Below are 27136 nucleotides of genomic sequence, written 5' to 3'. Positions count from 1 at the left end.
GAAACACTGGTAAGAATATTGAAAGTTTCAGACTACAAAGTAAGATCCACCCCAACCCATCGCTAGAAGCTGGCATCCTGCCTCCTGAAACACACAAAAGGAAAGGGCTGATGCATCCACCAGGACTGCAACAGGTTTTCTCTTTTTCCTTTATCCTGTTGAAAAGGGAGAAAACACAGACAAAACCTCAGCCCTGTCATCTGGAGAGCTCTCAAAATCATTAAAAGTATTTTGGGTAGAATTAACTAAGAGCATCTTTAAATCTCTTCTGTAGGCAACTACAAGGACTACAGTATATTAGAAAAGCATTCCTTACGTTCCTTTCCACTCGGGCTAGAAATCTCTACTTTAGAGGCAAAAGCAATTAGAACTGTTGATAAATATTAGATCTACATACATATACATTCATACACTCCTCATATGCACATTCCAGGCCTGCAGCACTGGCAACAGCGTGCTTACTGTTCAATGTTCCCTGATGTAGATTCTTACCAAAGGCTGCCAGTCACTGCTACTGCTGATGGTGGCCCTTAAAGGAGGATAAACTTGGACTATCTTGGGCACAGTAACTAGCTAGAGACATCAGAGCTACCAGATTAACACAGCTACTGTAAAACCAAGGAATTCTGGAAGAGCAGGACTGACAGAAAAGGAGAAAGGAAGAAGTGACGCACATAACTGTACAGAATATTGTCACAGGCCATGTATTAGGACACTCATTAAAATAGCAGAATAAATTAAGCATTCATTTTTTTTTCAAGCTGTTTCATGAACTCACTCTTCAAATTCTATGCAGATTCATTTCTAGTTTCCAGATTCAGTTTTTACTTTGCCCACTGCATACCCATCTGTTCCTCTGCCAGCACTGTCTTCCAGCTTACACGGTTATTTTTTCCTTCCTGGAATTTATCTTTCTGATATGCTACACACTTTTGTTCACCTCTCAAAAGAGAGATATGTAGGAATAACTGGAAGTTACATGGGGCCATCCCCCAGATAACCTTCAGCAATTATGTCACTCAAGACAAAGCCAAAGAAAATAATTGCCTATGAAGAGGAAAGCACCTTTGACATCTCCCCTAACACATACATGAGAGTTTCTACACTTAACTATGATAGAAAACAAACTCAAAAGCCTTACAAAGCAAACCACTGCACTGCAACTTCTCACACTGGAAAAACAATTAAGAAAGACATACAATAGAAATAGCCATCCTATTTAATTGCTTCATTTCAGAATTGTAAATACAATTGCCTCAAATACTGTACAGAAATCTAAGCTAAAAAAAAAAAAAAGATCTGCAACAAACAATATTAATTTGTTCATTGGAAAGAATACTATAAGCTAAAGCAGGTGGACAAGAGGTATATTTTCACACCTACAAAGTTAACATACAGATTTTTGTCTTCTACACTTTTTGCAGGAAAAGATGCATAGTCATTATAAATATTAATTAATATGAATAGTTTATACTACTTACACTGTTTCTCAGTTCCACACATGCTAGCCAGGACACAGCAGTCAGTGATTGAAATCATAACTTCCCTCTGCCAAGTCTAATAGCCTCATTTTTTTTTACTTTTTTTTTAAAGATACTTCCAACTCAAAGCTTGTCTTCATTTTCTCTTCATACTACATTTGTGTGCACAGTGCAGGGTCAAGAAAAGGCTGAAGGGAGTGCAGTGAATGCTTGTACAGAGCAGAGGGCTCTGTCTGCTTCTGCACACTGAGAAACTAAGAAGATAACGCTGTAAGAAAGTCAGTTATCTATGGAAGGCTGAATGGAATAAGACTTCCCAGTAAAGGTACCAACTTTGTGATTTAAGTATTCTGTATCTGTCTTTCAGAAGATTACATGAGCTTCAAAAACTCACGTCAGCTGAAAAGGGATGAGGAACTCAAAGGAAGCCAAGTCTTCCCCCTTACACTAAAAAGGGAAAAAATGCATGGTAATATGCATAAATTCACAGAATAGTAGGGGTTGGAAGGAACCTCTGAAGATCATCTAGTTGAATCTTGAAGTTAGAGGCTTCAAATCAGTACTATATAAGTAGATACAGAGCAAAGTGTGAAGCTTGTCTCCAGCTCTCACAGTATCTTTGTATCATAAGACATTTCTTGACATATCCAAGTACTGCAAGGCTAGCTTGACAAATTTCAGAAATACCATCTGTGTTAACTGGAATGTTTCAGAACCCTCACAAAATCTCTAGAAAAAAATTACTTATGCTTGTTCTGCTGTTTGTAGCTGTTTAACAATGTGAAGGTGAAAAAAAATAAAATCTGTTGCTTTCTCAACACTTCAGAAACACTGAAGCAACACGGATGAAATACAAGCATGCACGCGCTACTTGTGGCTTTCTGGAATTATCCGTCTACCTAAGGTTTCAGGATAGGTATGAGGGTAAAAGAGGAGAATAGATCAACATCTCCCTTTCTGTAATAGAAGAAAATTCTCACCCTCCACTTACCTAATGAGGTTCAAAAAGGCCAAGTGCAAGGTGCTGCACTTGGGTTAAGACAATCCCAGATATAAGTACAGACTGGGAGAAGAACTGGCTGAGAGCAGCCCTGCAGAGAAGGACTTGCAGGTCTTGATGGACAAAAAGCTAGACATGAGCCACCAGTGTACTCTTGCAGACCATAAGGCCATCTGTATCCTGGGCTACACCAAAAGAAGGATGGCTAGCAGTGAAAGGGAAGGGATTCTTCCCCTCTACATTGCCTTCATGGAACCCCATATGGAGTACTGCATCTAAGCCTGGGGTCCCCAGCACAAGGAAGACAGACAGGGGACAGCCATGAAGATGCTCAGAAGGCTGGATCTCCCTTTCTGTGACAAAAGGCTGAGGGCATCAGGCTTATTTAGCTTGAAGAAGAGAAGACTCCAGGGACATCTCACTGTGGCCTTCCAGTACTGGAGGGGAGCTTCTAAACAGAAAAGGGACCAGCTTCTTACATGGGCAGACAGTTACAGGACAAAGAGGAATGTTTTTAAACTAAAAGAAGGGAGATTTAAGTTGGACATTACTAAGAAATTTTACATTCAGATGGCAGTGGGCCCCAGACACAGCTGCCCAGAGAAGCCCCATCCCCAGAGGCACTCAAGGTGAGGTTGGGGGCTCCAGACAGTTGAGCTGCTGGGTGGCAGCCCTGCCCACAGCAGGGGGTGGCCTTGAGATCCTTTCCAGCCTAAAAATTTCTATGACTTTACAATGACTCTCCAATTCAGTGGGGAAGGAGGTGAAGAAATTAATTCCAGTCTTCACTGCACTAAATACAGCTTTAAAACAACAAAAGAAGGGACAACTCAAGACAGTCAAAACCATTGCTTTCCTCTAGAAAAAATTATTACTGAATAGGTGATACTATTGCAGAGACTCACCAATCAGACCACTTGTGAATAAAAACAGCAATCCTTTTAAGGTAGCATAACGAAGTCTTACTATTCTCTGCTTCTTAACAAGCTTTGAAACAAGAAAACATTTCTTATTTAAGGCTTTTACAGCTTGTTAGAACAACTAATTAAAAATACCTGGTCATTTGTTATTGGTATAGAGACAAAGTAATTTGGAGTTTCTCGTGGGCGCTTTTTAAGCACTTCTTGCTCCTGGCCTTCTTGTTGATCTTCAGTCACCTCTTTGGGCCCTTCTTGGCCATCACCTTGGCCCTGTTTCATCTCTGTATCTCTTTGACTTTCCTGCTGCAGTGATAGGTCTTCCTTCAAGTCTTCCTTCTTTTGGTTTTGATCACATAGCTGATCCGTCACCTCACAATGCAGGCCTACTTGATTTTCAGCCTGCATCTCTATTATTTCTGCCCTCCCATCTTCTTGGCTCTGTCCATGCTGGAATTTTAATGCCTCTCCTTCTTGATCCTGCTTTTGCTTATGAGCTCTCTGTGGAATCAGATCCATCACAGCCAGTTCTCTCTTACCCTCAGATCTTGCTATTGACCCTCCTTGATTTTGATTCAGTGTCTGCTGCTCTCCATTCTCTAATGTTTCCTCACCTTGGTCCTGCATACAGCTCACATCTTTTGGCTCACAGCTAAAGTGCATCTGCACAGTGACCTTGAGATCAGTCATTGCTTGTCCCTGCACCTTTGGCTGTACCTGTACAGTTACTTGTGGGAGGGCTGTTCCTCTGCCCTGCTGCTCTAACTGCAACTGCACAGTTACATCTGGCACCTCCCACTTTGGGCTTACCTTCTGAGGCCGTACCTGTACTGTCATCTCTGGGGCTTCCCATCCCTTGCTCAACATCTGAGGCCTCACCTGTACTGCCACTTCCAAGGCATCGCACCCCTTATTCACTTGCTGTGGTTCCACATTTAGGGCCATGCCTCCTTGGACTGTCTGATTCTGCTGGATATGCTCTGTGCCTGTCCCCTGAGGTTGCTGACCAATGGCCAATGTCTGAGGCGGTGCTGCTGGGAGATAGTCTTCCGCTTGGCCCTGCTGTACTGGAAAGCACACTCGCCGAGATCCCTCTGGACTGTCATCCATTTGAGCCTGCTCCTGGACCAACTCTCTTTTTATCATATTAATCCAATGCAAAGCTTTCCCCTCCCAAGTTGGAGCTTCACTGAGATCTTGTTCTTTCTTCAGGACTCAAAGTTATTATTTTTATTTTTTTTTAAGGAACTGGAAAAATAAAGAAAACAGTCCATCAGCTAACAAGAAAAGATGATTTAGATTAGTACAGTCTGGATTCTGGCCTGCTGAACTCAAAACTCTCTACAAGAAGCTCCCATTATGCCAAATAGTTCAATCAAAACAGAAACCAACAAGAACAAACCACTCAACCAGGAAAAGCCTACTTTTAGATTAGACTACTACCTCTAGAATACAGTATTCTCTCTTTGCTTCTGTCCAATTTTTGTTTCACATACTTTAAGGTAGGAGTATAAATTTCATTGCACGTGGTGAAATATAAAGAAAGACCTCAAGAGACTGAAAGAATGTTACCTGAACAAAGTTACCTACAAAGATCCAGATTAAGATAATATGAGCCAAGTACTCAGAAACTGACTATATCCCGAATCAATATTATCTTAATATCCCCCAGTCATGCTATCACATTTCCTTCTTCACTATAATAAAATTGCATGACTTCCCTCATCCACAGTATTCAAACACAAGCAGTAAAGGCAGTGAAAGACCAAAGACTTTTGCTACTTGTTTCAGTTGCATTCCCCATAGAAATGCAAAAAGTCAAGAATATTTCTCAGTCAGTTTAACAGTTAGAATATAATAGGTCCTTGGATGGTAGCTCCAATGAATAGCAGTACCACAAAGTAAGACATCTAAGCAAGTAAATTATAACCCTCCTAAACTTCGAAATCCTTTCAAGTCATGCCAACATTCATTTCTCCCCTGAACCTATAAAAATATGGGCAGATATTTTTCACAAACCTGCTCTCCAGCCCAAAGTACTTCTTTAAAGTTTGTAGGAAGACTAAAAACTCCAACCCCACAAAACCCACTTCCACCAAAAAAGGAAAAGAAAATTAAGTATGCAAAGCCTGGAAAATTCATACAGTTGCTAAATATTTCAGTACTAGGCAACTCAAGCCACAGGTAATATGGCTCTCCCACTATTTGAAAAAAAAAAAAAAAAAGTATTCTGCAGTGGGCTGAAAGTGAGAAGCTTCACAAGCTCGCCACAAATTCCTGCGAACATTATACTACTTTCAAAAATCCAGATGTGGAAGAATAGCTCCACATAAAGGGCTAGTTTAGAAAGGAGATTTGAACACTTGCATGTATTTGATATGTGAGTTCACTAATCAAATATCTCCATTTCTTGTACTCATTTGTGTTCTAACAATCTTGTTGGCTGAATGTTAAATCCAGTGCTTTAAAAGATCAATTAAGTTGCCCTTAAATGCAAGAAATAAAATGCTTATGTAAATAAAATGATTCTACCTTCAAAGAAGAAATTGTGGTCATAAGCTGATTTTAAAGTCAGCAACTACAATATTTGTGATTGAACACACATTAAAGATTCTGTCCTTCCAGAAGGATATTTATTCAGGGGCATGCCAAGTCCCTGATCAGCGGATAGGTGATTCTTAATGAAAGACAGAAACAAGCATAGTACTTAATCTTGAAATAGAAGCAAGCTTTACTTTCAAATATCTCCCTGACATCATCTTTGATAAAGGGAAGATCTCCTATTCATCTCATGTCTTCACTGTCCAAATGAGGAACTGGAAGAACAATGTTGAAGACTTTCACAGACAGTCCCTTTCAACAACTGAACTGCTGAAAAATGTGTACATGTACACTTAGAGTACTTGGAATATGATAGTAGAAACTGAGACACTGCTATACTCTTTTGTCTTCATCACAATCAAGCTACTTGATAAAACAAACCACTTTTTTCCTTTCAGAAGTCATTACATAAGTTAAGCCTCAAAGCTATATAATGTCTCAGTATAAACACCCTGCAATAGTTTGGTCAGAGTCATAGAACATCATCTAGCTTCTGATTGTTTTATGTGTATCTAAGTGTTTGTTCACAAAAGAAAAACTGTTTAACACTTGAGAAACTGACAGCTGAATTCACAGCCCTAGGACCTCTTAGGTCCCACAGGAGTTCCTCCTTCCCTTATTAGCTCCATGCAGTTGAGACAGGATAGAGTGGTTTAGACCAGCCCTTATTTGCAGTCTAAGTTGCTATATGGAAATTTGCTAAGATACTTCTTTAAACAAGTAACAAGCTGCTATAGCAGTGAATTTCTGTTGTTCTTTTCATCACTATTTCCCTACTCCTCTTAAACACAGAACAACCATGTCAGTTCTGTGTCTGTGCCCACAGTAGGGATTCCTTAGGTTGTTAGATTTGTGATGAAGAATTACTCAGACTGAGGATGAAAGGAGCACATAGGCAGAAACTTCACAGCATAATGAAAACTTACATTTATCAGTAGTAACATCCAACTAGTCTCATCACATCCAACTAGTCTCTCATTACAGTACTTGTCCTGAACAATTTTGTTCTCTTGAAACTTTATTCCTTCATAACTATACAAGATATTTTTTGTCGACCTCTTCGCCACCTAAAAAGAATAAGAGCAACAACTGTTACCCAGCCAACCCTATATTATTTGCAAGTTCAGAGACCTTACAGACACTCCATGCTGTCATCAAGCCTAGAATTAAGGGCTCAGAAGGAAGGAAGATGTCACAAAAGTTAAACCCTCTTACTAGCATCAGCCAGCATACTATGCCATTCCATATTATGCAGGTTATATAGGAGACTTGTAAGAAGAAACAGTGGCAAACGTGTTATATTCATGCCCTAACACCTCCATACATCTTCCAAGAAAATTTTCTGCTTCTGCTTAGTACAACCTGAGCTACTCAGAGGCTGATGAAGTAGTAGCATCCTGGTCCTTCAAACAGTTTAGCACCTGTGATTAAAACAAAAACTGCTGCTGGATATCCTGGGCATGCTGCTATGACTCAAGGGCTTTGAGTTTCCTGACTCCCCTGCAGACCCATTTAGCCCAGATGACAACAATAGTTGTCCTCCCTTATGTGAGTCAAATTGTTGTGAGCCAACTATTGAAGACTATGCAATCTACACAAATAAAAAAAAAAAAAAAAAGTTCCTGCTCCTGTACCACATCAGAAGCCTTGAAAAATGCTCTTAGGGGCACCTGGATAAAGTTGGAAGACCACACAACCATATAGATAATATATAAACTGAGGACAGCTCTTTTGTGAAATACGTCCAATGCCACAAATTTTAGCCTTAGACATCTGAATCCCAAGCTGCAGCCTTGAAACAGTAAATGCACAGGCTTCAAGGAAAGATTTCTCTACCCCCAGGTTCTGCACCCAAGGAAGCACTCCTGACTTATGTCACTCTCAATCAAAGCAATCCAGAAATACCCAGAAAGAAAATCTGGTATGTCTCACACTGCTGTAGACACTACTTAAGACCTTATTCTACCCTCTTTACTTCTCACATCTTCAAACTTAAGGGAATCAAATGCTCAATGCAGTTGACAATACATAATTAAACTCCACTGTTCTAAGCTTTAATTCTTAGAGTGAGAGACAATTCCCCCTGGCCCAATTGATTGCATTGTCAGTGTTAAACTACCACACAAAACAGAAACTCCAGCAGCCATATAACATTTGTTTCCAACCAAAAACAAAGTTCTTGCACTCCAGGGAATTACCACTGGAAACTAGAGATGGGGATTCACTGCCTTAGCAATCTCCCTACGTTGTTCTTCCCAATAAAGCTATCAATTTCTTGAAATATTCTGATGTGCATGAGGTAGCAGGAGCTTGAAACAAGAAGACCCAAGTGCAGCAGGAAAATTTTTGCTATCTCACTTGCTAGCAACATTCACCTAGAACATTTAACAACCCAACCATAAAAAGACTGTAGTTAAAGAAGTGACATTCCCCCAAATCTGTTCATTTTATATCTATTAAATCTAAATTAATCTAGATCAGGAGAAGTACAGAGTTTATTGCAGCCAAGTTTCTCATTCTTACTAGTTTATTGCACATTACTAAGTGTGAAACTTTGTCACAGTTGACAAGAAATAACACAAGGAGAAAGAAACTAAGTTTAAATACAATAAGCCATCTCTAGCTAAAATCAAATTGCACAGAACTTGTTTTCTCTGAAGCATTTTTATCGTGTTTTATCTTATCTTTTAGTAGAGGTCTAACATAATGGGAAGAGGAAGGGTGGAAGAGCAAGGGGGAATAGAGAGCTCCTGTTAAATAACATTAGAAGGGACTATGTGTGCAAAGAATTCCACAATCCCAGCCCTGTGTGTAGTTTCTTCATGCTCTAAACCCAATTCATTTAGGCTGAAGAAAATTCATCTGCTGCCTTCTTGTTATCTGTTAATCAAGAAGCACTGAGTTTCAAGAGGTTCTTGACATTAATTCTAGCTCCATCTCCCCAGTACAAAAGCAGAAAAATTAGGCAACTCACACCTCTCTGTCAAAACTGATGCATATTTGATGATATCTACCCTCATCTCTCTAGTAGTCCAAGTAAAGAAGTAGGTCATTCCAAGCTTATTTAACAGAAGACTATCAACTCCTTACCAAGGCATAAATTCAGAGTTTGAAGACTTCTAAAGGTTGAACACACACACAAAAAAAAAAAAAAAGGGGTAGAAGATGAAAATATGACAGAAACTACAAACTGAATAATATGTATGGTTAATAGAAATACATTTGAGCGATACACCCACTGTTCATAAAGGCAACACATCTTACAGAGACATTTTTTCCCTTAGTGACTCATTACAATTCAACACATTGTCAGACCACACTGAATGAATTGTTCCCAGAGAAAAGATGAAAGATAAGGAAGACTTGATTCTTATTTAATGACCCACCATTAACATATCTGTATGTGGGTAGAGTTTCAGCTTTTAGTTTGCAGTACACATATAGTAGTGATCATGGTGTCTCACCATGGTGATCACCACTACCTAACTGAAAAGGAAAGAAAATTTTTCCCAGAAGTTGAGATTATTAGCTTTTAAGCAATTGTGTGTAGCTTGCTTTACTATCTACCACTTAAACACTATAATTAGAAAAGATGTTAAATATGCAAGATAAGTTATCTTCCCCCCAGTATACACATTTCCTTGTGAGTTGTAGTGATTACACATACCATATTAAAGTTTGTAGAAATGTCTTTATATGACTGAAATCACACAATTGTACCACTATCCTATTTCAGCAAAATTGGTACACCTATGAAAAGTCTCCTAAGCATTATTCCTTCTATTAAGATCTGAGCAGCCATTAAAAAACAATTATCTTTGATACTGTACTGATCTTTAATGTACAACAGAAGGTGAAATTTGGTACTTTCTTATCTGCTTTAAATTGTAATTCCCCATGCCCTATGTGAAGTAAAACTTTATTAAGGTGTAATTCATTTAGTCTGCATTTCAAACTGCATCTCTGTACTCCCTAGAATGAAACTAGGTTGTTACCCAAGATCAATTTAATGTTATTTGCATAAGATAATCAGTTAGCGCACACTTGAGATTACTTTGATTTTAGTAGGCATATCATTTATGCAAACAAAAATCATTCTTTAGAAAAGTAAGACTCAATCAGTTCCAATGCACAAGAATCAGAAATACCAGGATCAAAGTAATAATTAAAAGAGGATACAGTTATACACAATTAGTTGCTCATCAGCAGACCTAGCAGGCCTGTCCTGTGTTGCTCCTTCACCAGGAAGGCTCCTAAGCCTATGCTAGGATAGATGGTAATCGCCCATAGCCAATTTGGAAGCCCCTCCCAACCCCGTAAGCAAGTTTTCCTCTACACCTGGTCAACCCCACCTGCCACCATCTCAGCCAGACCCAGCAATGCCACGACCATTTCCACGTGACACAGAACTACTATAGCACCCATGAAACAGCTTTCACATCACCAAGCCATCCCCACGCAGTAGTTACCTCCTTCCCCCTCCCTACCTGCTTCTGTCTTTCTTTCAAAGCCATGCAAAAGCAACACTACCAGCTTTACACCAAAACTGTGTAACTGTGGCTGTGATAAAGTGCTGTCCAGATACATTCCCATTACTCCATTACAGACAATTTCTCATGTAGTCCTACAGATCCCATCATCTCAGCATTATCTCACAAGCCAGAACACTATTCTAAGTGTTTGCTTTCCAGCTGTCAATTAAGGAGATAATCTTTAATCAGAAATACAGTTCATCACATCACTCCTGCCTCTACTAATAACAGCCTGAAGCAATAACCAGCCACAACCTTAAGGATTTGATTGCCTGCAACATTTACTCAGAGTTTACTCAGACTAACAGCTCTTCTTAAGTACCCCATATCCACTTTGAAAAGCCAATATTGATTATTTGCTCCTTAAAACAAAATATTCTACAAACATACTGCAATACCTGGAAGTCTTCATCATAAATGATTTAGTACCAAACTCCACAGAAGGAGTAGAGCTAAGCTTTCATTACCCATTTTAACTTATGCATATTTCCAAGCTCAGCATAAGCATCCAGGTCACTTGCCATCATGTGCCAAGTTCATGCCTGCCAATAGCCTCATTAATTAGTCTAACAGTTTGTGTAATAAGAACAGAGAACTCAGTCTACAGTGTTCTTTAGGCTAGAAATGCACATGGCAGAACATGGACTGGACAAATCAACTCTTAAACTGAATTTAAAAACTATCCTATCTTCATTGTTTTTACTTGCCCAGGAACCAGAGTTGATTTTTTAGAAGAAAACAAACTGCATCTATTCTGCAAGTTACACTTCAGATGGATTTACTTTACTAACTTCTTTTACTTCAAGCTCAGCTGTTAAGTTTCTAATTGCCTGAAAGAGGCAGCAAGGGTCACCATTTGACCAAGTACTTTATACATAAAGCCTGTTTCACAAATTCTGTATCACCAGAATGTAACAATAAAGTATGCAGTACTCAAGCTGTTATGAGAATATTACACTTGTGGTATATACACAGAGGTTTTATGTCAGTTAAATATTGTTTTGCAAAAACACCTGTTAAACACGCTCCGATTCTTTATTGAGGCATCTGAAACAGTATTTTCTATTCTTCAGTTGAAGCAATGCATCGTTCTGTACCTGGCAGAGTAAGATTGAATATTTTTTTCAATAACATATAATAATCTATGTTTTTACATATCTCCTTGGAATATTATAGGCTTGAATAATAAAAACTGATCTTGTGTATTGGTATAAATACAACTAACCATTGAGTTGCAACTTGGATGACTCTTCTGCTGTGTAAACAAAAGCTGCTGCAGAGTCACACTCCCATTGCAGTTTACCCTGCTCTGCAGACCTATTTAGACAGGAAAACAAATGCTTTTTTTCCCAGTCCCCCTACACAACAGGACCCCAGTAAAATTAGTGCTTGGGTTTAGTGCACAAAAATGCTGCTGATTCATTAAGCAGCTCATATTATGCATACCTTCTGTTAGAGCAACACAGATCCTTCCTTCAAATGTGATATAAAAGCAGGAGAATGGAAACTATAATGCAAGAGGTAGCTAGTGCAAAGCCATATGGAGGAAGAGAAATAAAGATATCAGCACTTGGCAAATCTCCTCTTACATTTCACATTCATATGCTCACCACATTTAGACAAAGAGTGTATGCAATACTCCAACACCAGAAGAGAGTGTTTTGGTTGTTTTTCCCCCCATTCTTTAAAGAAACATGCTCTTCCAGTCATGTCCATGTCCAGCAATAATAAGCCTTCCTTAGCAAATTAGTAATGATGCATTGATAATATCCACTTTGGATTATAGCCAGAAATAGTAACATATCATGTAATTTCACTACAGTGAACCGTCACAACTGTGCAAGTATCAGCTGGTGACTCTATTTATACACTACCTTTATGTCCTGTGAACACATAGCAGGGCAATTGAACAGAGCAAGGAGTATTTGAGATTCTCGTCTGTTATCGGGAAAAATAATTTCCTTCTCAAATTGAAGAATAGTTATGAGTATGTAGAAAATAGTTATCCTTGAAGCTCCTTTCTCTCTATTCACTGTAAATGATGTCCATTAAGTTTTCCAAGTTTCCCTTGAAGTTTTCCGTTTCAGTTACACTGTTACACTTCCACTTGCATTACTACAGTATGTTCAACAGAGAGAGTCAAGAACTACTGCTCTTATGTCACTAAGTGCATCCTGTAACATGCTCCTGTCATACTTATTACAGTGCTCGCCTTTTCATCTGGGGGCAAGAAAAGAAGGCATTTCCTTCACTGACAAGGGAAGGGTAAAATGCAGCCTATTTCTGGTTACTACCATAAAAGCATTTACCTACATGTCAAGAATAATAAGGAAAAGTTATACTGTTTTCTTGGATTTCCACTGTTGCAGGATGCATTGCAAAGGAGTAAATCCCCACAGGGGATTACACAGGGAGAAAGAACACAGCATTCACATCACCTTTCTCAGGATGGAAAAATAAAGGACTTTGTGGTAGGATAAATTGTCTCAAGGAAATTAAAGTTTGTTACTTAAATTCAGCCTGGTACTGGGCAGGAAGAAAAGGCTTTCATAGACCAGCCATCTCAACCTCAATGCATTGTGCCACATAAACAAAGTTCAATGCACAAAAGGATGGTAGAAAAGGCAGGAAAGGAACTTGCAGCACTTTTTAGATTAGATACTTCAATAAACAAATAAATAGGTACTTCTGAAATGACAAGATCGCTTTTATGGAAATAGAATGATATTAGTCAAATATTCAGAGGAAAGGAAAAATATTACTTAATGCTTCAAGATGAGCAATTACTTACTACACATTTGTAGAACACACATCCAGCATGTATATACTCATATTTTCTTTAGAAACTGCTTTGGGTTTTGCTCAGTACCGAAGAGAGAAACAATACTACTCAATTATCAGTTCACATACACTATAAAATGTTATTTATAGGAGTTCAGCCTTTATTATGGACTTTAAGAAGTAGTAATTTAGCTTTCTATACAAAGGAGATGAGAGAGTACATCAAACTATAAATACTGTTAATAGCAGAGCAAGGCATAATGCCATTAGGATTTATGGAAACTATCTCACCTTTAATTCTTCAGTTTCTGACAAAGACTTTTAAAAGAAAGAGTAATTGAACTTTTCCATCAGAATTCTGATGTGGATTACATCTTTGCCAAGAAGGAATGAGCCCTGATTACTTGCAAGAACTACCAGTTAAAGAGCTACTTTAGAGGCATGGAATATTCCCAGAACCTCAAAAGTCAGGCTTCTAATGAACAAGCAGCTGTGCCATCAGCATGGAGGAGACAAAAGCTTATGATCAGTAGCTTTAGAAGCAATTCAAATAGATCGAGACATCAACTGTAGTTGATCTATTTAAATTCATGAGATCATATTTGGAAACACAGAACAGAGCTGCAGGAATATAAAACTGTTTGAATTAAGCCTTACAGAAAATGTATCTTTTTTGAGCCTTTTCAACATCTTAGTGCAGTCTGATGCCATTATGTGCAACATTAGTATGTGAAATATAGAACGCGACAAACCTAGCAATCAGTGAACATTAATTACTTAAAAATGGTTGAAAGATGGCCATTTCTCAGGATTAAGAATACTGCAAAAAGGGCCTTAAATTACATATTGTACGCATACGCATATAGAAATAGTATTTGTATATGCATAAGCATTCCTATACACAAATAACCTAAACATGAGTTTTACTCATGCAGCTTATTGATGTGTTTTCTACAGCACAGGATAAATCAGCTCATTTACACCCCACGTTCATATGTTTCTTCCAGAATGAAAAGGATCCCAAAAGACATCACAAACACTCACAGAGACCAGAAAGCACTCATTCCCATTAGCAGGTTGCTGAGGACCCACCACTTCACTCTAACAGATCAGATCAAGGAACTTCAGAGCACTTCCCAGCTCCCAATATCCTCTTTTTGACTGCCTAGATTAAGATGCCTACCAGGACCATGCAGGTATTGAAGCAGTTAGAAAGCCTAAGGAAAGTCACTGTAGACTTCCTGCATACTTAAGTGAGAAAGTAGCAGATTACAGGCAAGACAGTTATTCTATAGATGAAAGGGAAGCAGATTCAGACAGGCAGCAAGGCAAAATAGGCTTCCATAGATAAAGAGAGGGACAAGGGCAAAGAGAACTCCTCATTATATACTCAACCAGCACTCCCCCATCCAGCCGCAATACTGTTAATCCACAAGGCATCACTCTGGAGGTTATTAAATGTTTTCATCTACAGGCCACCTTCCCCTGAGACATGCTACAAAGTACTCCAGGGGCAAGACAGACCTGCATTACCAGTGCTCATCTGCACTTCTTGGGAAAACAAAACAGGAGATTTACACTTCAAAGCTACTGATATGGCATTTAGCCAACAAATACAAAGTTCAACTTGAAGTCGTTATCAAAAATCACATGACAAACCTGAAGAACAATCTTAAGGCTAATAAGAACTAAGCTGCCGTTTTTGGCTTTATGTGTTTTGTTTGTTTGTTTTTTTCTTTCAGAAAAGTTTCATGAAAGCAAATACTGAAGTATTAACAAAAATAGCATGCACAAATCACAAGCAAGTGGGACACTGTCATTACTATTCTCAGAAGTGGTGGCTCATTAAGCCTATTACCTAAATTTGATGACATTACCTATTGGCTATTATCCGAGTTCTGTATCTTTCAAGACCTAGTACAGACAACAACAGAATATCCCAGACTACTAAGTAGCTCCACCTTGGACTCTGATGCTTCCAGAAACATACATTACCCAAAAACTTTGTGTTTGAAGCCAATTTATAATAAAAACAGACATTAGTGAAATACTAATACAAAATATTTATGGTCATCCCTGCACCTCCTTATAAAAGGTGCCAAGTATTTGGCTCAAATGGCAGATTCTGCTCCTTTCAAGTTCTCTAATTGCTTTGGAAGTAGAAGCAGTTAAAAATATTGAGTGAGGATTTAAAACAAGAAAGATGTAAAAAAACTCATAGTCTAGAACCATAGCAAACTGAAAGTCCCTGCTATATATGAAGTCAGCACTAACAGGCAGTAACAAAGTACAACTAACACCTCAGGGAATGTATCTTTAAGGGAAACTGCCTTAAAACATATACAGGATCATAAGCCACAGTATAAGCATAATTAGCAATTAGACTTCCTGCATGTAAGTTATACACTTTACTCTCACTAAAACTATATTAAGACAAGCCACAACTTTCCCATTTCTGCTTCCTAGAACGTGAAGTCTTATTACCCTTAATCATTTCCCAAATACAGTAGAACAGGCCATTACTCTAAGGGCCACAGATAAGTATAAGTAAAACTACAGCTCTACAAAAAAAGATTAAAAAATAATAAAATGTATGCAAAACTAAACAAAATACCTATTTACACAGGAATTCCTTAAAATGAGACAAACATTTTTTGTTTGTACTGCCTTTCAGGCTATGCATTCTCTAAAGCTTTCACTACAACTTACATCAAGCATAGGCAGAACTGTGTTCCTGACGTGAATTTTTATACCAGGTCCAATTCACATGACTGAGCCTTCCTCGTGAATGTGAGCTACCTGCACCTGTGGTGAATAAAGCAGTCATTCAGGAGAAAAACACTGAAGCTGAACTACTGAAACTTAAAATATATCTGATAAACTAGGGAGGAAATAGGACAAACACTGACATAGCTGAAATGAGTATTTCCTCAGAAGATTGACTGTTTTCCTTATTCAGAACACCTGGGGCTCTTGGATACTCCCAGGTAAGTGTTAATGAATAAATGCCTAGGGCTGGTTACAACCTACTTGTATAAGAGTTTCTCTTTACGTGTTCTTTCTTTTTCACTTTTGTCCTTTATGTTCATTGAAATTTGTTGGAAAGTGACTCTTGGTGGTGTTTAAAGACACAGTCACACTGAGAAATTGCACACAATAAAGCTTTACAGAAATGGGAGGTCTCTAATGCATTGTAAGGTGAGGAAAGTCAAAGCGATTTGCTCTGAGGCTTAGTCCAGCATTCCGATATTAATATATTTGCAAATGTTAAATATGTGCCCTTTAGCAAGCAATAAGATTAGGTAGAATAGGAAGAGTTCAGGAAATGATTTTTACAAGAGTAGACAGATCTTTGAGAAGATAAGAATGCTAGGGCTGTAAATAATAGCTTTGTGTGAATTGCTGGTACTACAAAATGTTGCTTTCTCTAATTGTAGTTCAAAGGAAGAGTGTAGATTACACTGCAGGAACTATGAAACTTTACATTATAATTCTATCCCTAGTATGTTATGAAACTTTTTTTTTTTTTAATCATAAAAAATAAATTGTATCACACTAAGTCACAGTAACTAGTGCTGTTTTTATATAGTGGTAGGGTATGTTTTATGGAAAACTCTTCATTTGAGCTTTATTAAAGGTCAACTAAAAAATGAATTGGCTAGTAAAGCAGGAAGATCTGGAAATCTTACGCAATATATCCAGAGGCCAAGACTATCTTTTCATAAGGAAATATGGTACAAGCATTCATCTGCAGCAGTATGTCCAGCTGACTTAGAGAGGCCTAGAGCTAGGTTGTTTTCTCTTAGATAGCTTTCTCTCTGCCTCAAATGTCAATGTAAAGGATGCTTCTTGTGGAAGGATTGTTTGTGCTGTCTCTTGGTACTTCATACCTGACACAGGCAAGGGCTGGCAACTAGATAACATCATCCAAAGCAAGTGGGTGATTTATGTAACGTTCACCATAGGAATGGCTGAATCACAAATAATGAGACACTTTATTATATGGAGGAAGAATGTTCTGGAGACCTCTGGAAGGTCTCAGACCCTCATTCTCATTGTAGGATGTGGGATGAAGATAACTGTGCTTTGTACTGTGATTTGTGCTGTAGTTGGCATGACCTCATTCTCAAGTGTAACTTCAACCAAACAGAATGTCCTCACCTAGCTCCCTGTCAAAGCAACTTGTGGGACCCTGACCTCCATAGGAACGTACATAGGCAGTAACTGTAATGGTCTGTGTTTGAACCAGATTAATCTGGTGGGCTTTTAGAGCTACCAGTGGATACTGAAGTCATCTTTTTTTTTTTTTTTTTTTTTTTTTTTTTTTTTTTTTGTATTACGGTTACTGCTTTTATGAAGTTTTATTATAATTTCTCTGTTAACTTAGTGAACACAATGAGTATGTGAACTAAACAAAATTTCATCCTTATCTCTAGTGCAGTCGCAGGCCTGTTAATGAGCCTCTTGATGGATTAAAAACTAATGAAATTTGGTGCCTCCCATGTGGGCAGAAGGTACTTGTGGTTATGCAAGGCATGGTGGGATAACCTGGCGGTCAGTGAGTAGCTGTCCTGTGATGGATTTTGTTCTCTGAAGTAGTCTAGAGTTTCCAAATGCTATCACAGAAGGAAAAAAAAACTTTTCTACTTCTTTTGTTCTATGGCATAAATATGTTCCTGACTTTGGTCTAGGCCAGCTATAAAATATTTTCATGGTAATCAAAAGGCATTGTTTCAGAATTTAATCACTCACTGAAGACTCATCTTTTCCCCATGGAGAATGCTGTCTCTTGAATAGCTGACTTGATTACATTTTCAGAAAGGTAGTCTTGAAAAAAGCAGTGGTGTTAAAGTATTGTTCCTCTTCCCTGTTTTAAGTTTGGATTAACTACATAGAGAGACTCTCCCAACAGCCTAGAATGATTAGCTGTTTTGTTGTGCTGCCTTTTCAAAATGTTATCAGAGAAAAAACACTCTTTTGTGTGGAAACTGTATTCCCTTTACAGGTTTGATACCTCTCTCTACCATTTATAGATGCTTTGGTGAATGTTTAATCTCAGAAATGTTACTCTTTCTACACTTTAAAGTATAAAAATCTTTTATGTCTGGACTTTCCATAAGAAAATCTTTAAGATTTTGTATGTCGGTGCCCAAGCTGACACTTCTATCCAAATCAATATCTCATGGGTCCCAGCCAGGAGGATGTTGGTACCTTAGTGTATGGGAAATCACAGCCTGAACCTCTGATTAATCAGCTGAGGCAAGTGCTGGGTCAGCTATGGGAGCACAAGTGAGAATAATCTAGCTGTGCCCCCAGAAGGGGTGGAGCTTGACTCCACCTCCTCTAAGACCTCATTTAAGGGCTGACCACCACCGAGGCAGCATCTCTTGGAGACTGCTCTTCAGTGGAGACTGCTCCAGTTTTTCTGGCCAAGGTATTGACATTGGTGAGTTTTCCTTTGCATATAACCTTTGAATATTTACCATCATCTTTGTATTAGCCACCCCTTATACTTAGCTTATGTGAGCACTATTAGGTCACACCTTGAGCTGGTGATGGAGCACTTGGTGAAGGGGTGTGCCTGGCCCTGAGAGCATAGTCAAATTGTTTGCACCTGTGCTCCTAAGGGGTGGGTCCAGGGCAGAGCCATGCTGGGCTTATATAAGGGTCAGCCATGGAAGGGAGGGCAGCTCTTAGGCCCAGGTTGCTTCCTGAGAAGGAATGAGGTATAGCCAGCAAGCCCATTTCACCAGTGGGGATGGATTTGACTCTTTTTTTTTCTGTACATGATTATGGTTCTATTGTACATGATTATTGAGTACTTTATCTGGTATCGCCAAGAACCTGTCAGAAGAAGTCTTGCTTCTTTGTGGGTGAAACAGCCCTAGTGACTCTCTTCAGTCATAGGGTCAGTTACATAAAACCAACTAATGGCTGGTAGGCAAGTAGCTCTGACCCAGTAGTAGTTGTTATGTATTGGAGTTAGGTATTTCTTCCCTTAGTATGCACAAGGCAGAGGTTGTGCTAGTAGGTCTATGCTTCTTTATGCAGAATACGCAATCTACGACATGAACTTGGACACAGGTCTGCACTAGTTTTTATAAGGTGCATGATAGAGAGACTGTAGCATTGTTTCTGAGAGAGGGTCAACAGTTAGTTTTTCCTTGAGGAGAGGCTGAGAGAGCTGGGTTTGTTTTTCCTGGAGGGACATCAGTAGGGTCTTACCAACGTATGTAAATAACTGAAGGGAAAATGTGGAATAAATGGAGCTAGACCATTTTCAGTGGTGTCAGTGCTAGGACCAGAGGCAATGGGATCAAACAGGAGCACAGGAGGTTTCTACTAAACTCTAGACAGCAATTCTGTGCTGTTGTGCAGGTAATGGAGCACTGGCACAGGCTGTCCAGAGGCTGTGTGGCGTGCTCCATGGGGATCTTCAGAAGCCACCTTGCTGTGGGCCTGGGTGTCCTGCTCTGAGTGATCCTCCTGGAACATGGCCAGAGAGACCCAGAAGGCCCTTCCTCATCAGTCATTCCATAATACTGATTTTTCTGCACATTTTCCCACTAAATCCTTGTGAAGCATGTGTAAAGCTTTCAGGTTAGATATTTCCTACCCATAGCTGGCAGTTACTTAAACAGCTGCATGAGGAATTAAATAATCAATTATTTTCTAGATTCTAGAGGTGGCAAGGCCATTTACTATAGAGTACACAAGAGATATTCATGATGCTAATGTAATTGACAAGAAAGTGCTAGGCGAAACAGATTTCTAGCCCCCATTCTTCTCCTCAGAATCTTATTCTTTTCTTAACTAGCACCTTGTGAGACTATCCTTTAACAAACATTCTAAAATTGACAACTTGTAGTTCTAGTACCTTTCTGTTTGCCTGGCCTTAGTCCATACTCACAGCACTTTTCAGACAACAGTGTATTCTCTATTTTGGCCAACTGGGGAGACATGTCAATGACCTTGTGTGCTAGCTGGCCAGCCGTTGCATGCCCTAGAAGAGAGCAGAAAACATGCGAGGCTATAAGTGAAATACCTAGGAACTGCTGTATTAAATGGCTTTTTAAAAGAACCTCTCAAGTCTGCCTTCCAAATGAATAGCCAGAAATCACATAGGAGATCTAACAGTTAATTTTTCTTTAACTTTCTGTCTCTAGGAATATTGTTCTCTGATTTTTTCCAGTTCCTGAAGGGTAATTTGGCTGCCTGTGCAAGCTTGGTTTTAGTGTGATTCCACAGCTGCAGAAGCCCATTTATATGTGGTGGTGAGCAAATCATTGCGTTTTTTTCAGGGCTCAGCTGTTTAAAATATACTGAATGCAAAATCACTGGTAAGTTACAATATGTTTAAATTACTCTAATTAAAGCTTCTGTAGTATGGCACAGTTCATGATATTTCATTGCAAATTATAGCTCATGCACCTAACATGGCAAGCAGGCATTATCCCTCTTATCTCTTGATTCAAAGTGTAGGAAGAATGGGAAGAAACAAACTTTTCAAGCTAAATTGCAGACTTGGTAGCTGAAGTCTTTTCACAAATTCTTGAACACTTCAACGGTGAGACAAACAGTTAAATTAGGGGTCTGAACTGCCTTATACATTGGTGAGAGAAAGAGAAATTCCTCCTCAGAAAGACTTTAGTCTGTTTCTATTTTTAACAGGTGGGCTATGCTGTATGAAAAGGCACTCTTAATGTCAAAGACAGCTAAACGTCATATGCTTTAAGCTGTGTATCATATGGTGAAGTTTGCAGTTCTTCATGTTGCAGTCAGGAATGAGTCAAACTTGCTGTAGATGTTAAACTGCTAGGGAAGGATGTTTGGGAAGCACTGGTTTGGGAATACTGCATTACAATAAAGGCTAACAGCTTAGAACATTGTGCTCCTTGGCTATCTGAAACTAGAAGATATCACTGAGTTTCTGCGGTGCCTTTATCAAGTTCCTTACTAAAGCATGAATTGTGTTTCTGGTCTCAGCACAACCAAAGACGGGCCTATGTAAAGAATAGCTCACTGTAAAGAAACATCCAAAGAAGTGCCAATAGTGGGTTCCATCCAGAGAGGCTAGAGTCACCCAAACTGTTTATGAACAAAGTCCATTGCTGTTAGAACTATTTCCCCATGAATCTGCAGAGATTAACTGCATATTTTACTATTCAGCTTAACTACTGGTCTCAGAAGACTGGCAATCCTGTGCTGGACAGACAGCATCTTGTCCTGCTGGGTGTGTAGGGTACAAACATGAAATAGCCATGGTGGTCCATGGTGCTCCACCCATGTTGACAGGGTAGGACTTACTAGCCTGGAGTTTGATTAACAAATACTGCATATGTGCCTGGTTTGACTTATAACTAACTTACACTTAAAATGGTTTGGGTTGGAAGGGAGCTTTAAGAATGTGTAGTTTCAACTCCCCTGCTATCTGTAGGGACACCTTCCTCTAGACCAGGTTACTCAAAGCCTGATCTAGCCTGGCTTTGAATGTTTCCACAGAGGGGGTGTTTACAGCCTTGCTGTGCAAGCTATTCCAGTGTCTCTCTACCTTCACAGTAAAGAATTTCTTCCTAATATCTAGTCTAAATCTACCCTCTTTCTGTTTAAATCTACTTCCCTTTGTCCTGTTGCTATAGGCCCTTATAAAAAGTCCCTCCCTAGCTTTCCTGTAGGCTCCCTTCAGGTGCTGGTAGGGTGCTATAAGGTCCTGCTGTAGCCTTCTCTTCTCTAGGCTGAAGAGCTCTGGCTCTCTCAGCCTGTCCTTGTAGGGGAGGTACTCCAGCCCTCTGATCATCTTCATGGCCCTCCTCTGGACCTGCTCCAACAGCTCTGTCTTCTTACACTGTGGGCCCCAGAACAGGATGCATTACTCTAGGTGGGGTCTTACAAGAGCAGAGTAGAGGAGAAGAATTACCTCCCTCAACCTGCTGGTCATGCTTCCCTTAATGCAACCCAGGATACAGTTGGCATTCTGGGCTTCAAGCACACATTTGGTGTCACCTGCAAACTTGCTGAGGGTCCAGTCACCTACAAAGATGTTATTTGGCTTGGGATGAGTGTATAGAATCTTGTACCTGGATGTGCGCCTGCTCTGAGATAGCCTCTTATTTCTGAGCCTATGCTCAGTTTTTATGGAATATCTTTCCTTTAATAAACTGAATGTGACAAAGGGAGACCTAAATGTAAATACCATAGAGAAGGAGGTAGTAGGGGTCCATGATCAGCCCCAGAGCTATCATGTTGGGGGTTGAAACTAGATGATCATTATTGTTCTTTTCAATCCAGGCCATTCTATGACTCTGTGTTGTTAGGAATAGTGAGATGAGATATTTTGTATAACTGTAAGGTGAAGGCAGGAGTAAGTTATGCAGAGGCAACACAGAATTACCACCCAGAATTATTCCAAAGAGAAGCCCAAAGCACGGTTGGGTTCAACACTGGAGAGATGTGAAAGGCAATAAGATGTAGGTACTTTGGAGAGAAAAGAAATGCCAAGAGATGTGTTGACTTTATAACAATATAGAGCAGACAATGTAGTGACAAGGGACATCAGAGAAGGTGGGATTCTCCAGGTCTCTGTCTTCAGCCATTGTTGGCAAGGTTTACCTCCCATCTCCCAGTCTCTATTCTTAGTAACAGCATCTAGAAAAGTGAAGTAGGGGGGAGATAGAGGAAATTTGTGTTCAGGAAGGGAGCTAAGGTAAGATAGAATCATAGAATCACCAAGGTTGGAAAAGACCTAAAAGAACATCCAATCCAACTGTTCATCAATTACTAATAGCTTCCACTAAACCATGTCCCTCAACACAACATCCAGTTGTTCTTTGAACACCCCCAGGATCGATGACTCCACCACCTCCCTGGGCAGTCTGTTCCAGTGCCTGACTACCCTTTCTGAGAAGTAATACTTCCTAATGTCCAGCTTAAATCACTCCTGCCGTAGCTTGAAACCATTCTCTCTGGTCCTATCACTAATGACACAAGAGGCCAAAACCCAGCTCACTACAGCCTCCCTTCAGGAAGTTATAGAGAACAGTAAGATCTCCTCTGAGCCTTCTCTTCTCCAGGCTGAACATTCCCAGTTCCTTCAGCCTCTTCTCATATGGCCTGTGCTCCAGACTCCTCACCAGCCATGTTCCAGGGCCTCAATGTCTTTCTTGCAGTGAGGGGCCCAAAACTGGACACAGTACTTGAAGTGCAGCTTGAGTACTTGAGTGCTGAGTACAGGGGAAAGATGGTCAATGTCATGCAGAATTTCCTTCAATCTGGCAAGCTTTGCTATGACTGATAGAAGGCAAATATTCTGTCTACTTCCAAATAAGTAATGAAGTGAAAAACTTTCAGCTAGTCTTACCTCACTAGGTGGGAATGTCAGGAGCAAATACTTGCAGAAGTCATTTCCAGGTACATGAAGAACAAAGTGGTTTTTTGAAAACAGCTAGTACAGCTTTACCATGAGCAAATGGAGACTGACCAACTTCATTACATTCTGCAGTAGAAGTAATGGGCTTTGGGGATAAAAGGAGAACAATGGCTGATGTAATACCTTTAATTAATCTTCTGCCTTGACGAGATCTTCCATAGTAAACCTGTAGGCAAACAGGAACACAAATAGATTGTATGGATGTACTGCAAGCTAGATAAATGACTGTTTGGGTTGTTGGAGTAAAACAGTAGTGGTCAGTAGTTGAAATTCCTGGCAGCCACATAGAATTGGTATTTGACATGGGTTAAAACATTTCATGACTTTACTGATCATCTGGATGAGGGGATAGAGTGAACTCTCAGCAAGATGAGAAGCCCCAGGACACTGAAACAGTGGGATGACAAACCTTTTCATGCCCAGCAAAGATAACAGTGAAGTCCTACAGTTAGGATGGTGTAACCAGTGCCTGTGCTGGACCCGGCTGTCTGGACAGCAGGGAATCTTGATGGAAGAGTTTAACACGAGTCAGCAATGTGCTTTTATGTCAGCTAAAATCATCTGCATTAGTGCATTATGGATAGAGAAGATGCTGAGCAAAGTATTTCTTTCTTTCTTCTCGGCACTTGTGAAATCACATCTGGAGACCTGTGTCCTATTTTGGGCCCTAAGCTGTGTAATTTTTTAATATACAGGTGTGCTGGAGCATGCCACAAAAATGGCTTTGGGGTTGGAGCATGAACTTTTTCATCTTTAAAAAGCAAAGAGCAAAGAAGATTGAATTGCTGCATTCCTCTTACGTGGAGGTTAATTAAAAGACAGGACAGGGACAGACTTGTCAGTGTGTAATGACAGGGCAAGAGGCAGCACTGCAGCCCGGGCAAATCCAAGCTCAGGAACAGGCTGGCTGGAGGAGCTGAGCAATCTCCAGGAAAGCGTTAAACCTCTACTGACCAAATCCAGATTGGTCTTTTGGCATCTGCTTTAAATCTGTGATGAACACTGTGACTCAATATTTGCCATCATCCTAAAGAGAGTGTAGGCAATTGTTTTTTGTTTTGTTTTTTTGCCTTTAGGGAATTGCTAGTTTATATATTGTTCTTCATTGTAATGAAGTTGAGCTTTCTGTTTTCATCACTGATTTTATTTTTCAGAGATAATTTCTGAACTTTCCCTGTTTCAGACCTTCTTTGTCCCCAGTGAATATTCTAAGAGACTTGTTTCAAGATGATTTTGGCTTATTTCCCTAGACTCTTTCTTGGAAATTTATCCATCCTAACAATTAAAATACCTTTAACTCTATGAATATTAAGCATTTTCATCCAGATTCTGATCTGCTTCCTAGTCCTATGTATAAAATTGTATTAGCTATCTAGTTAAAAATAACCCTAAGTTTAGAATATATATAAATCTAATAAAGTATACATTAACTTAAATGCTTGGGGGAAAAAAAAGTAAATCCCAACACTGAGAGCTACTGGTTTTGCTGATAATTGGCCTTTAGGTAAACGCTCAAAACTGAGTTGGTTTTCTTAGATCCTTCTTGTATTTTCCTCTCTACAGCCTACATTAAATATGTAAACTGTGTGTGTTTTCACTGGCTTTAGCTTCTTCAGTTTTTGCCTCAGAAGTATCTATTTCTCCACATTGATCAATGTTTAATCTTCACATTGATATTCGAATTGGACATGTCCTCATTATTTTGGTACAGAGTTTGCTGCCACTATCTCTGAAAGGTAATCTGGTATAACAGATATTTTACAAGTTTTTTGTAGGCTGACAGGATGGAGACTGCGCTCCTTGTCGTTAAGGTAGAAACTATGCGCTTGTTTTCAGAACAAAACATTGCTCTGTATTGATAGGAACTTTTCCTTAAAAAACAAAAAGAAAAGCAAGCAAAAAAACCACAACAAACACAGGACAGGGATTTGGTTTAAATATTCATAAGTGAGCTCGTTCTATAGGAACAATAAGGAAAATCAGTGGATGTTCAAGGAACTGGCTACAGTAGTTATTAAACATTGTGGTTTGATGTTTATAGATTTTTGAATTTATACCAGGTATTGCTTAGGAATGTGTTACTTAAGGCAGATATTCAGAGGCTATGTTACAATCAACGCTTCCCTTTTTCCACTGAGTATGGGCAGCAAAATAGTTAAGGAGAAAAATATGGAGAGAAGGGCGGCAGCCCCATCCTTCGTGGGAAACAGAACAAGAAGCAGATAGAAGGGGAGAAATAATCTTTGTGATTCTTATTGATCTCCCTTTCTATTGTCACAAGCAAGAAAGCTGAGCTATTTATTGACTGAACTTTGGATAGCCACTCTGATTAGCTCAGCTTTCACAAGCAAATCTTACAGTTCAGTGGAAAAGCTACATGCTGTCAGAAAGTGTAGGAAGATGTGAGGTTACAAAACAGATGTCATTTTTCTTCTTTACCAAATAGATTCAAAAATATTCAGGGCTAACCTTATCATAGTTGATGAGAAAACAGAAGGTGTTGACATGCTTCTGAGCTTACGTTTCTCTCATTTTTATTGACAAACTCACAAAAAAAGGAAGCATTTAAAGTATATTAAGTTATCTGAATGGAGTCCAGTTTGCCTACTGAAGTTCTCAGATCAAATGTAATGATGTTCCCACATTCAAGTTTAATTGAGCAAATGTATCTGTGGACTAATGCCACTTAAGTTCCAGCCTGGCATCCTATGGTCCCCAGTGTATCTCCCTGAGAAATGAGCATTTACCAAACTTACATGTTTTGACTCTGCGTTGCCAAATAGAGCTCAGATACCTGTTTCTGTTGTCTGCCCCATACCATTGTAGGGGCATTCTGTAGATTAATGCAGGGAGGGCAATATAGCCCTTGATATCTGGCATCCCAGATGTCTCAGTTTGTCTATAATAAACTGGAGAATTATATATATATATAATTATATATATATGTGTGTGTGTGTGTATATATATATATATAAAATATATATAAATAAAATTAGCAGCCAAGAAAATTCCAGGGTAATATCTGTAACCCAGTGCCGTGGTTTAACCTCATTAGGCAACTAGCACCGCACAGCTTCTTCATTATTCCCCTCTAAGTGTGATAGGAAAGAGAATCAGAAAAGGAAAAGAGAGAGAATGCATGGGTTGAGATAAAGTAGTTTAATAAGTAGAGCAGAATCTGCATATGCCAGTGAAGCAGAATAAGGAATTCATTCACTTCTTCCTGTTGGCAGGCAGATGTTCAGCTACTTCCAGGGAAGCATAACTCTTCACGTGTAATGGCTACTAGGAAAGGCAAGCACCACTGTTCTGAACATTTCCCCTTCCTCTACCTCTACCATGGCTTTCATTGCTGAGCACAATGCAGCGTGGCATGGGACATCACTTTGTTTACTCTG

The 27136-nt window shown here is 39.3% G+C and overlaps 1 protein-coding gene across 2 annotated transcripts in view; it reads right to left on the bottom strand.

The window, feature by feature from the left end:
- LOC140248491 (uncharacterized) overlaps positions 1 to 16133 on the bottom strand; it is a 32290-nt gene extending 16157 nt beyond the window's left edge. The window contains exons 1-2 of one of the 2 annotated variants that reach the window (XM_072329267.1): positions 16022 to 16133; positions 3537 to 4646 (exon numbers count right to left, since the gene is read on the bottom strand). In XM_072329267.1, coding sequence (XP_072185368.1) covers positions 3537 to 4544 — 1008 coding nt within the window. In that variant the 5' untranslated portion in view covers positions 4545 to 4646; positions 16022 to 16133. Of the gene's footprint in view, positions 1 to 3536; positions 4647 to 15926 lie in introns of both variants that reach the window. The other variant, XM_072329266.1, reaches the window with a different exon arrangement.
- Between the last annotated feature and the right edge of the window lie 11003 nt (positions 16134 to 27136).

The sequence above is a fragment of the Excalfactoria chinensis genome, chromosome 2, assembly GCF_039878825.1.
Source record: "Excalfactoria chinensis isolate bCotChi1 chromosome 2, bCotChi1.hap2, whole genome shotgun sequence".
NCBI classification, from domain to species: Eukaryota; Metazoa; Chordata; class Aves; order Galliformes; family Phasianidae; genus Excalfactoria; species Excalfactoria chinensis.
This window is presented reverse-complemented; position numbering and strand designations above follow the sequence as displayed.